Here is a 13,400-nt window from a genome sequence, read left to right on the forward strand (position 1 = left end):
GAATGGCAAAGAGACGGTTATATAAGGGAATTAATGTCGTTTCTGATTATCTGGTTCATTTGGAAAGCTAGGAATGACCACAAGCACAGAGGTGTTTGCATCCAATCAGTTAGAATTATTGTGCATATTCATGAGTTTATTCTATATATTGGCCGTGCAGATGTCCTGAGGGCTGTGCATTGGAATGGTTGCGAGTAGGTGGATTCTTCTATGGGATTGCAGTCTCGTGTCACTCGTACCTCTCAAGTTTGGGTGATTCGATGGGTGCATCCTAATTTTGGTCATTTTAAATTGAACACGGATGGTTGTTTGAAAGGGGTAGGAGAGTCGGAGATTGGTGTTATTATCAGAGATCACACAGGAAGGTCAATCCTCGTATTTCATGATGATATTGGTGTTGGGACTAACACGAGGGCTGAACTCTGTGCAATATTGAAGGGTCTGAAGATTTGTTTGCTTTATGATCTATTTCTGTTGTGGCTGTAAGTGCATTCCATGGTGGCATTGTCCATTATTGATGCGGATAATTCGAGTTGGGAACTTAACAACATCCTGATTGGTTAGGAAGTCTTGTGTATATCGAGAAGTTAATGCGGCGGCGAACAAATTGGATAATCTAGGATTGGCTAAGGGTGCGGCCATCTTACATCTTGAGGATATTCACGGGCGACTCAAGGGGATTTGCAGGCTAGACAGATCTGGTCTGCCTTATATTAGAGTTAAATCTAATTTTTGTATTTAAGTTTAATTCGAATTTTATATATTTTATTTTGGTTTGAACTCTTGTAATTCTTGAGAGGTTTTGGTCTAGTCCTCCTCACTTTTATTTTCCAATTTTCTAATAAATGGGTCGGGGTCCGCCTAAACCCAGCCACAACAGACGACTTTTGGGAGAAAAAAATAACGGAGGAATGCACATACCCGTGGCACGGCCATCAGTAGTCATAGCCCATCATCATTTTGGGTGCAAGTGCGTTGATACAATAGATTTCTCACAATTGCAAGGACCTAGATTAGAAAATTCAATGTTAACACATGAACAAGACATGCGACCAATAAACTATATAAACTTTAAATAAAAAAAACTTAAAATTACTAATCAAAAACAAAAACAAAAACAAAAACAAAATAAAATTTGGGTTTTCTTTCAAAAAGCGCTTGGTTTAAATTCGTTAGCCTGACTTGACGCTGATTTCAGCCCATCACTGCCACTTTATTGGAGGTATTGTTCCTCTCTTTCACCCTCCAAACATACTCAATAATGATCTTTGACTTGGATTTTTTTTTCACATTCTTTGCCACCTTCGGATCTTGCCCTATCTTCAATTCTAATTTACTCTCGATTTTGCCGCATTGTTCTACTTTCTTTATTTGCTCAACCATGAACACATTTTCCTTGGGTGGTTTGCTAGCCTCCTTAAACACAGTAAAAATTGTTTTTTCACCTTCAAGTTCCATCGTCGGCTCTCCTCTTTTGACATATATCTTGGCTTCAGCAGTAGCTAAGAAAGGTCTCCCAAGATCAAAGGTACGTCTTTATCTTCCTCCAAATCTAGCATAAAAAATCAGCAGGAAAAATAAATTTATCAATATTTATCAGACCATCCTCAACTACTCCATGAGGATATACGAGGGATCTATCCGCTAACTGCAAAGCGATGGTAGTGGGCTTCACCTCTCCAAGTTCTAGGCTCCTGTAAATAGACAAAGATATCAAATTAATACTTGCTCCTAAATCACATAGTGCTTTAATAAAATAAGAAGAACCAATAATGCAAGGAATAGTAAAAATCCTTGAATATTTTAATTTCTGTGGTAACTTCTTTTGGAGGATCACACTACACTCCACTGTCAACTTCACAGTCTCATACTCTTCAAGATTTTGCTTCCTAAACATCACATCTTTCAAGAATTTGGCATAATTATGCATTTGTTCCAAAGTATCAGTGAATGGAATTTTTGTGTGAATTTTCTTGAAGATATCAAGAAACTTAAAAAATTGTTCATCCAACGTTCTTTTCTTGAACCACTGAGGATACGGTAATACTGGTTTTGGTACAGGTGGTTTCTCATACACAATTGCAGGCTCACTAATGTCATCTACCTTTGTTTTCTTTGCTTCAACTTTGGTTTCTTCAACTGTTGGATTCACAATTCCAACTTCTTTTCCACTTTTCAAAGTAATGACCTTGCAATGCTCTATTGGGTTTACCTCAGTATTGCTAATAAATGCCCCTATCTGCTGTTTAGTCAAGGCATTAGCAAATTGATCAATTTGTGTTTCAAGATTTTTCATCGATGCGCCCACATTGGTTAAGTGAGTTTCCATATTATCAAGTCTATTCTCATTCCTTTCAAATATTTTTGTTGACTCCGAGATAAAATTACTCACCAAATCCTTCAAAGATGGTTTACCCTCACCCCTTTTATTATTGAACCTCGGTGGAGGATTCAACACATTATTATTATTTGCATATGAAAAATTATCATGATTGCGCAAACTATGATGATATTGATTGGGTACAGGATTACCTCGATAGCCATTAAAATTTTGGTTGTTCACATACTGAGCTTGCTCTACACTTTCAAAACCATCAGTAGGATTAACTGCAGTCGCCAATGATGCCGACTGAGTTGAAACTTGATTTCCCTTGCTTATTGCAGCCAACTGTGTAGAAACAACAGTCATTTGAGCATTCAAAGTCGTAAATGCATCAAATTCATGAATTCCAGCAGGTTTCTTTATCAGAGATATCTCACTCAGCCACTGGTAGCTATTAATCGTAATCTGCTCAAGAATCTCATAAGCATCCACATGAAATTTAGAAAATATTGATCCTCCAGCAGCAATATCCATAGAAATCCGAGTTGGCCCATTCAAACCATTGTAAAATAATTCTATCTGCTCCCAATTTGGAAAATTATAATTTGGCACTTTCGTAGTAATTCTTTGTAGCGCTCTCAAGCTTCATAAAACTGCTCAAAATCTTGTTGTCTGAATGTGGTGATCTCAATTTTCAATTGGACATACTTGGCAGACGGAAAATACTTACCTAGAAATTTAGAAGCATGTCAACCCATATTGTAATACTCCCAAGAGGCAGTGATTGTAACCAACTACGAGCATTGTCCAAAAGAGAGAACGGGAACAGTTGTAGTCTGATGGTGTCTTCAGTAACACCATGAATTTTCACAGTATCGGCGATCTACAAAAAAGTGTGAAGATGCAGATTTGGATCTTCAATAGTTGCACCCGTAAAATGATTTTGTTTCACCATATTGATCAATGTTGGATTCAATTCAAAATTATTAGCAGTGATATTCTGCCGAGAAATTCCAAAATAGTGATTGTTGATCACCGGTCTAAAATGATATGTGATTGCAACAGACCGGTATTTTCACCTCTTTCCCTCTTTTCAGCCATTTGTTTCAACTCTTATATTCTAGTTTTTCTTAAGGCTTTCGCAGTTTTCTCTATTTCCGGATCAAAGAGAAGTGAGTCGTAGCTTTGGATTTTCACATAAACTGCATAAACATAGGAGAAAAAATTTAAATTAGAACCAATAGAATAAAATAAATGCACTAAATCAAAAGTAAGACTAATTAATACAATTTAATATAAATCAAATAAAATTCATTCCTCGGCAACGAGGTCAAAAACTTGTTACCTATTTTCTTGATCGCAAGTGCACGGTGTCAAGTTTTAATATAGGAATTTAGTCCAAGTCGAACCCACGGAGAATGAATAAAATGATATTATATTAAATATTTGTAACTAATAAAATTTAATCATATTTAGAGCTACGATGATGGTTTGAATTTGATTAATTAAAAATTTCAATGAATAAAATTAACCAACGATGAGTTCGCAAGACGAAAGTTCAATGAGAGACAAATTCTAGAGGTTCGATTTCACTTGACTATCAACCAGTTTAATTCCTAAATAAATCTATATCGTAAATTCTTCTAGTTTACTAACCAAAAATTCAATTATTTTCTATTCTCTTTCCCACGTGATAAGTAGAAATTCGTATCTAACATCAAAGTCAATATTCCTATCAAAGTTTAGATATCAGATTTGGTAAATAGCACAAAAATTCTAACAATGACTTCAATGGAGTTATAGGCCTTTCGACTATATAAACACCAACGATTTTTTTTCTTATGGTCATATTCAAAATCCCTTCTTCCAAGTGCTAGATTTCAAATAAATATAACAATTCAACTAGTGATCAGTTAATTGATGCAATCAATTTAGGAAAACACAAATAAACCAAACGAAGAATTCTATTATATCAATCAAAATATAAAAACATGGTCTCAAGTCAAGTTACGTCGTCCCTCTAGAAAGAAAAATTAGTTCATAACAAAAATAAAAATCAAACAAAGCATGTTCTTGAACATCATTCAAAAATCAAGAGAATAAAGAAATAAAAACGAAGGTAGATGATGTTTCTCCGTCCTCGGAAATCACTTCGTCCGTCTTCGAGCCAAGATTGCTTGTTCTTCTTTCTCCTTTGTCTCTAGCCATCAAAAACTAATGCAAACCCTTGATCCTATCTCAAAATAAGTCAAGAAATCCTTTTAAAATCCGAGAAATAAAAGTTTCCAAAACTATGACCAATCGGGCGCGGGTGCGCTGTCCTACGAGTGCGTGTACACTGCATTATTGTATTCCAGGGCATGGGTGCACTATTATTGGGCACAGGGCGCTTATTGGTGTCAATTTTCTTCGGAAATTTCTCCCGCAGGGCACGGGTGCACTGTGCTTGCGCGTGGGTGCGCCCAGTGTTATTTTTTATACATATATAGAATTCTTGCAAAAATCATATCTGGAGTTCTAGCCGTTGGATCAGGCTGAAATTTGGAAAGCAAGTTCAAAACATCTTAAACTACATTTCGAATGGTAAAGATCGGATTTGACTCTCTCTAGAGATTCCAATAATTTCTGGACTATTGCTGCTTTGTGATTCCTTTTTGTGCCTCTTCTCGGAACTCCGACTTTGATATTTGCACTTCTTTTCGCTTTGATATTAACTCCTTCTCATCATTTCATCTATTTCACTTCTATTACATGCCAAAAATTGATTGTTACCTAAATTTCTGCAAACGATACAAAAAAACACAAACACACATAATATCGCTCGATATATAACAAAAATCAAGTTAAATCATATAAAATATAAGTGCAAAAATTGCACTTATCATGCATTCCACTCAGTTTCTGGTTTGAGTGGAAAATATCCTTCACCATCAGTTGTCCTTGGTGGACTGCAACCATTCAAAATACATTGCCACACTTTTTCATCAATGGATTTGACGTAGACTCACATCTTTACTTTCTAGACTGCATATTTGGATCTATCCAAGGTCGGCGGTCAGTGAGCCATTTCGAGAAATGGTATTTTCATGATAAGTTTCTGTCAAACACAAAAACCAAAACCACACTTAGTATCGTCAAATGATGGATCTGATACCACTTCAAAGGGTTTGACATCTTAACATGAATTAATAATTAACAATTTTAGAGTAAGTGTTATCTATCATTGTTGTCAACACTTCAAAATAACATGCAGCAGAATAAATAAACTTAAACAATAAATAATACAGAGATAATTATGCACAAGTATCAAGTACTTGTGATACTTGTGCCTCAGGGTAACATAATCACTAGAAAAATATTAAGATTACAAAAATCAATACTAGTGATTGTCTATGAAAAACTATTTTTCTCAACAAGTTAAAATAGATAACATAAACAAACAAAATCAAATCAAAAAAACCAATAGGATGTTTGAACACGTGTGCCAAAACTTAAAACCACAAGGAACCACTTTCGAATCAACACTTCAATCGCGTGATCTTCAAGTGTTTGTAACACAAAAGGCAACATGATAAACCAGCAACGATCGACCGGAAATTACTTCAGGATTTTTTCAACGATTTTTTATTTTCAAGCACTCTAAAATCCTGCAGTAAGCTTTTTCTCTGTGTATCCCTCTTGCATCTGTTTTCCTTCGTATATATAGAATCTCAATGTCCTAGAAAAAATTTCCTTGATTAATTCCTTCAAAAGATAGAAACAAGAATGTATTAGGAATTAAATAATTTTGTGCATAGAAAATATATATTTAGCATACGAAAATATATATTTACTATTTGAATAAGTCTTAGAAAGTCAAAACACTTTAATAAAAGATTTATAGCATTTTAGAAAAAAAATCTTAAGATACGTGAAACACGTTCCTTTCAGTACACAGGAGAGAGAGAGAGAGAGAGAGAGAGAGAGAGAGAGAGAGAGAGAGAGAGAGAGAGAGAGAGAGAGAAATGAGTGAAATAAAGTGTGTGTTACAATAGACAAAGACAACGATTTTAAAAATCGATGTTGTAGACCTCAAAAAACACACTCATAGACAACGAGTAATTAAATCTGTTGTCGTAGATCATAAAAAACTCGCTCAAAGACAACAGTTAATTAAAACCTTTGTCATAGACCCTAAAAATCAGCTCAAAGATAACGGTTAATTAAAACCGTTGTTGAAGACCATAAAAAACCTGTTCATAGACAACGATTTTTTAAAACCGTTGTCTTTGACATATATAAGACAACGGTTTTTTAAAACCGAGTAGTTTGGAAGCACCGAACTGGAGACCAGAAGCTCCGATCTTGTGTCATTCAGATAAGGTATGAGTTTTTATTTGGTGATTGGACTTGAGAGAGTTCAGAAGTTCCGAACTAGAGTTTGGTAGATCCGAAGTGTGTCGACAATAGTGTGTTGTCCAATCAGAGACACACATTCGGTAGAGAGAGTTTGGAAGGACGATCGGTAGTCCCAAAGTGCGTTCAAAAGCTCTGAACTAGGGATCGAACGTTTCGATCGTGGTTTATAAATAGGAGCCGAGATCTCACTCTTTCTTGCTCATTTCCGTGTCTTCTCTCTCATTTTTGACTCAATTCTAGCGGGTTTTTAGGCATCGTTTCGGAGGCCAGTTGATAGAGAGGCGCTACCAGGATTTTAGTGGATTTGTGCCTAGGTTTTGAGGCTATCGTCATCAAAAGGCTGACTACGGACGCAGGTATATCGCTAAACTTTGATTAGATTGGTGAGTAGCTATTAGTCTGGTTGAGGCTTTTAGTAGACGTTTAGTGATACGGTGATTGTCTGATTATAGGTTTGGACTAGGGATCCAGTATCGCTAGGTTGCTTATTATGAGGTACAGACGTACTATCCGAGATACCTTGGTTGAGTATACATGTTCTATGTTTGCATGGTTTATATGGCATGACATATGTGCATTTATTATGTCACGATTATTATGCTACATGCATTATCACGTTGAGCCTATACCTTGATATTACTTGTAGAGGGGTTGCTCAGCCCCGAGGTTTTTGTGTATGGATGCCATGGATTTGGGTCCGAATATTCCACTTATTTCTTATGGTATGGGAGTACCTTTTGATACGACGTCCCATTGTGCTACATACCATGACACCATTTGTTAACCAAGAGTTTCTACCGTGTTAGATTTTTGGTACCCGTTCATTTGCTTAGAATTGATAGCATGTGTATACTCATACTTTCATACTGAGCGTTGTTAGCTCATGTCCTCGGTTTTGGTTCTGGACACCCCATTCTACGGGACAGAACTTAGATTGGACGGACCGAAAGGTAGCAATCATTGAGCAGCAGCAAGGTGGATTGTACTGTACTAGGTTTTGCCTTTGTGGAATTTAGCATTATCTTTATTGAGTTGTATTACTTTTATGGATATTTGTTTTTGGGCCGGTTGTATTCATGCATGTAGTTTTAGTTGATTGATTCAGATTTTGCATGGTTAAAGTTTTGATTAGTTAGTGATTACGGGATGAGTCACTACAATATGAATGCTTAAAGCCATGTTTATCAAGTGAGAAAAGATAGAATTGGAACATCGTCATCCATACCAGGCTGCACCTCTTCTCTCCGAAGCGCATACACCTGCCCCGACACTTAAGACTTCTGACTGCCTCCGCCATGACTACTCTGGGCTCTCTGCTGCACTGAAACCTCTGATGGTCTACTATACTGAGATGCTATCATCTATCCATTTCCACTCTGTCCACCATGCTTAGAACAATCTCTCTTGAAGTGTTCCACACTTCCACAAACAAAGAAAGCTCTTGTGGCCGCCCGACACTTCTCAGTGGGTGTTATCTCCTACAATGATCGCACTGCAACTTCATCTTACCAAAATGAAGAATCTCACTAGATCCTGCAAATGAAGAAGACCCGGGTTTCCTGAACGATTGTGCTCTTGGTGCCAAAACACTCGGGGTCCTACTTGCTTGTAGATACTTCCGCCTCAATGCGCCGTTCTCACCTTCCTGCACTGACAGAGTGCTGGAGGAAAATACAATTCTGAAAATGCATCGCGGAAATCTGCCCAAGTGGCACGCCCTCGCTCAACCATCACAGATGCCGACGCAGACCTCCACCATTTGCGAGCCCTAATCTCTAGAAGAAACTTAGTGGCCTCTATTTACTGCTCTTCTGAGCAATGGAAAGATCTGAAACAACGCTCCATGTGTTCCAACCAATCCTTGTAGCCTCCGGGTTCTCACTTCCTACCAACGGCTTAGGTCCCAATCATCATATCGGAGACGATCATTCTCCTGTCGATGACGACGATCTCGAGGATACCTCTGGACATCCTCATCTCCCCAACATTCGTCACTGTTATGACTACTCTCATCGTCTTGTCTAGCCATATCTACAAAGACACAACAGAAATCAATCCCAACAGAATAATCTATATCCCAAAATCTAATGCATGCTCTGATACCAATAAATATAGTGACCCGCTCCATAATCACCTACCGACAGAGACTTTAGGCATGAAATTAAACTTAAACAGCAATAATCAGATAAACTGCGAAAAACTTAAACCAATTACTAAGTCCGATGGAAAAATACAACCGGTGAAACACTAGAAACCCAACAGTAAGATAATACAACCCAATCGAAGAATAAATACCAAAATAAAGTCTTGATCTAGAAACCTCTTGTGACCCTTGCTACCAAGCATTGGTCACGAATCAACCACTGATCTCACTCCTGGTCCACCTGCAAACCTGTTCCGTCGAATGGGGTGTCTAAGATAATAACAGAGACGTGAGCGCTAACACACAGAACTCGAAGTACGAGTATACAAGTCTATATAATGCATGAAACATGGAATAATGAATGCTCTGGTACACTGAGATCAAGATCTGGAACATAATGCTCAGAACACATGCGCCACTAGTATGCACATGTTGCTTCGAAGATAGAGTGAGTGCCACACATACTGAACTCCGATCTTGTACTATCACCATCCTGGGTAAAATCGTACACGCAGTTCCGTCGATACAGTGGGTGTAGTGACCCTTCAATGAATCACCTACTAATTGGAAACTAATAGCATGCATTAAACTTAATAAAGCAAGCATGCTTAACAGAGTAAACGTGCAGAAACATAATCCTTAAATTACATATCAGCTTAGTAAAACATATCTAGGCTTATTACTATAGTGATACAACCATATCGAAAAGCTTAAATAAAACTGTCTAAAACATTTATATAGCTAAACAAATCCTGATGTATAAAATCCCCTAAAAAGCTCCGGCTCTCTAGTCCTGCCTCGAGCTACCGGCTCCGTCCATCCTGCAACCTGTCTCATGGAATAGGGCATCCAAGATAATAACTAGGGCGTGAGCGCTAACTCCCAGTACATAAACATGAGTAAACGTATATATATGATGCATGCACATGATGACTGGTAAAAGGTCATCTGAAAAGTCATGCTCAGTACCGGCGCCACATGAGTGCTTCCACCGCATGGATCAACCTCTGGGTGCAACCACACTCGTCTAGTACACCAGAGTAGTCAGATATACATGTCTCCGCCGTCGCGGTACTCTCAGTGACAGACTATCGAGTATAGAGCTGAGCGGCTCTATAATCAGGTATAACAAGGTATAGGCTCAACGTGTATGTGTACATGATATATGAATATAGAAAGCGATAAAACATACATCATGCCACATAATAATGCCAAATAAATGCAACATATAAACATGTATACTCGCTGGAAATCTCATTCAATATGTACGTACCTCTAGGCTAGTTCAAGTCTTAGTAGGATCCTAGGTTCCAAGCCTATATTCAAAAGTTCATCGTACCACTACACAAGTTCTATAATCCTTAACTAAGCTAATAAGTACTCCCAAAACTTAAATATATTCCCGGACCATACTTTCGTCCGTAGTAAGCCCTTTGGAGTTGCTAGTTCCCGATGACTATAACCACACCTTGGTTATTCCAGAACCTTACTATAAACCGATAGGGCCCTCAAATGTATACCTCACACTATATAACTGAAGAAGGAAACTCGGGAATTTGTATTCAAAAATGAATCTGAAGACCCCTATTTATAGACCCCAAAGTCGGTCAAGTTCGGAGCCTCCAAACTCGGGTTCGGGTCGTCCGATCCAAATCACTTCTGCATGCGAGACACGTCGAGTTCGGACCATCCGATCGCCACTTCGGGCCGTCCGAAGTGTCCTAAATCCGACACTTGTCAAAATCCATGGCTGAGTAATCCTGCCTACTTAGCACAATGAGTTCGGGCTGTCCGATCCTGGTTCGGACCGTCCGAACATGCCTTAACTCCAAAGTCAACATGCCCTTCTTCAGAGCCCCTGATTTGCTAAGTTCGAATCGTCCGAAGTCCTCTTCGGACCGTCCGAATTGGCCAAAACTTTGGAAGCCAATTCTTAATTCTGAAGTCCGATTAAACCTCGGAATTGGTTAATTACTAACCCTTAATCATGTTTAACATATTATTATCTCAAAATGGAATCTGGGTTACTACATTCTCCCCACATTTAGATATTTCATCCCCGAAATAAAATTCTAAGACAATTCAAGATAACAATATGAAACATCAAACTATGTTTTTTTACAACAACTGTAATTACATCTTTACATGGTAATCAAAAGTACAAAGCAAACAACTCAGGATATTTTGCTCGCATACGACTCTCGGTTTCCCAATTTACTTCTTCAATGCCTCGGCGCTGCCACTATACCATCACAAGTGGTATATTCTTGTTCCGAAAAACTTTCTCCTTCCTGTCTAGGATATGGAGTGGTCGTTCAACATACGACAGAACTGGCTCTAGCTGAACTTCAGTAGGCTGGATAATATGAGATTCATCAGCTATGTACTGTCGAAGTAACGACACATGAAAAACATCATGTATACTGGAAATATATGGCGGTAACGTCAAACGATTTGCAACATCTCCAATCTTTTCCAGTATCTGGAAAGGCCCAATGAAACGAGGTGACAACTTGCCTTTCACACCGAATCTCATCACCTTCCTGAAAGGTGATACTCGTAAGAACACATATTCACCAGGCTCGAATTGAAGTGGCCTAAGATGAATATTCGCATAACTGGCTTGCCGATCTTGAGCAGCTTTGATCCTCTGCTTGATCAAATCTACCTTGTCTACAATCTGTTGCACCAACTCTGGACCCTCGACTTGTCGTTCTCCTATCTCATCCCAGAATAACGGAGTACGACATCGTCGACCATACAATGCCTTAAAAGGTGTCATATCAATACTACGATGATAACTGTTATTGTAGGCAAATTCGATCAAAGGTAATTGATCCTGCCAAGATAAACCAAAATCCATGACAGAAGAACGTAGCATATCCTTCAATGTACGAATCGCCCGTTCTGTCTGCCCATCAGTTTCCGAATGATATGCAATGCTCAAACTCAGAGTGGTACCCAACGCCTTTTGAAAACTATCCCAAAAACGTGAGGTAAATCACGGGTCTCTATCACTGACTATGCTCACTGGAATCCCATGTAATCGCATTATCTCCTGGATGTATAAGTGTGTCATGCGATCATAAGAATACTCCCGGTTGTAAGGAATAAAGTGTGCTGATTTCGTCAAGCAGTCAACAACGACCCAGATAGCATCACACTGACGTGAAGTCATAGGCAAGTGGGTGACAAAATCCATAGTCACGTGCTCCCACTTTCATTCGGGAATTTTAAGATTCTGCAGTAATCCACCTGGTCGTCGGTGTTCAGCTTTGACCCGTTGACAAACCAAACATCGAGAAACAAATTGATATACACTTCATTTTATCCCCTTCCACTAGAATCTAGTTCGCAATTCCTTATACATTTTCATGCTTCCAGGATGAACTGATAATCGACTCCTGTGAGCTTGAGATAGAATATCATTCCTGATCTCCGCAACATCAGGTAAAACCACCCGATTCGATAAGCACAATAAACCATCTTCCTGATAATAGAATCCAGATGTATTAACTCCATTGGCTAGACGTGCCAAACATTGAGTCTTAGCATCAGATATCTGAGCATCTCTAATCCGAGAATACAATGATGGCTCAGATAAAATAGTATACAAACGAATCTCATTTCTCCTTTTCCTGTGCTTGAGCGTAAAACTCAGTGAACAGCATTCCTGAATCATATGAGATAATTCACTAGTCTGAAGTGCGAAAAGTCTCACCTGCCGACTCAAGGCATCAGCAGTAAGATTAGCAAAACCTGGATGATACTTGATTTCACAATCATAATCTTTCAGGAGATCCATCCAGCGTCTCTGTCGCATATTCAACTCCGCCTGAGTGAATAAATACTTCAAACTCTTGTGGTCCTGAATATTTCAAATTTCTCGCCATAAAGATAATGCCTCCAGATATTGAGCGCAAATACAATGGCGGCTAACTAAAGATCATGCACTGGATAATTATTCTTATGTGTCTTCAACTGTCGAGAAGCATAGACAATAACATGTTCATGCTGTGTCAGAACATTTCCTAACCCCTGACCAAAGGCATCAGTGTAGACAACATAACCTCCTGATCCAGAAGGTGGAGCTAGCACAGGTGCAGTAGTAAGATGTCTATGTAGCTCGTGAAATGATTCCTCACAATCCGAGGACCATATAAAGGCAACATCTTTCCGTGTAAGCTATGTCAAAGGCCTGGCCAACTGTGCAAAATTCTCAATGAACCGACGGTAATATCCCGCTCGACCCAAGAAACTTTGAATCTCAGCAACCGTCGTCGGACGAGACCAGTTCAGCACTGGCTCTATCTTACTAGGATCAACAGATATTCCTTCACTAGAAGTCACATGACCGAGAAACACTACCCGATCAAGCCAAAATTCACACTTGCTCAATTTCGCATATAGCTGCTTATCTCGTAACGTCTGTAAAACAATCCTCAGATGTTGTGCATGCTCATTCTTGTAATGAGAATAGACAAGAATATCATCAATGAAGATGATGACGAACCTATCCATATATTCTCAAAATAC

At 38.6% G+C, this 13,400-nt stretch overlaps 1 protein-coding gene across 1 annotated transcript; it reads right to left on the bottom strand.

The window, feature by feature from the left end:
• Positions 1-1,194: 1,194 nt before the first annotated feature.
• On the bottom strand, positions 1,195-8,452 carry LOC140861633 (uncharacterized). Its single transcript, XM_073264655.1, has 5 exons — positions 8,363-8,452; positions 3,078-3,206; positions 1,821-2,902; positions 1,603-1,694; positions 1,195-1,502 (listed from the first exon to the last, which is right to left on the bottom strand). Exons 1-5 carry the CDS (start codon positions 8,450-8,452, stop codon positions 1,195-1,197), a joined length of 1,701 nt encoding a protein of 566 aa, XP_073120756.1.
• Between the last annotated feature and the right edge of the window lie 4,948 nt (positions 8,453-13,400).

The sequence above is a fragment of the Henckelia pumila genome, chromosome 4, assembly GCF_033568475.1.
Source record: "Henckelia pumila isolate YLH828 chromosome 4, ASM3356847v2, whole genome shotgun sequence".
Classification (NCBI taxonomy): Eukaryota; Viridiplantae; Streptophyta; class Magnoliopsida; order Lamiales; family Gesneriaceae; genus Henckelia; species Henckelia pumila.

Bases quoted from the DNA above. Each gene is read 5' to 3' on its own strand.
- LOC140861633 (XM_073264655.1), bottom strand. From the start codon at position 8,452: ATGGTTGAGCGAGGGCGTGCCACTTGGGCAGATTTCCGCGATGCATTT. The intron at 3,207-8,362 runs GTGAGAACGGCG...ACTTTTTTGTAG, and splicing joins CACTCTGTCAGTGCAGGAAG to ATCGCCGATACTGTGAAAAT. The intron at 1,695-1,820 runs GTTACCACAGAA...GTCTATTTACAG, and splicing joins AGTGTGATCCTCCAAAAGAA to GAGCCTAGAACTTGGAGAGG.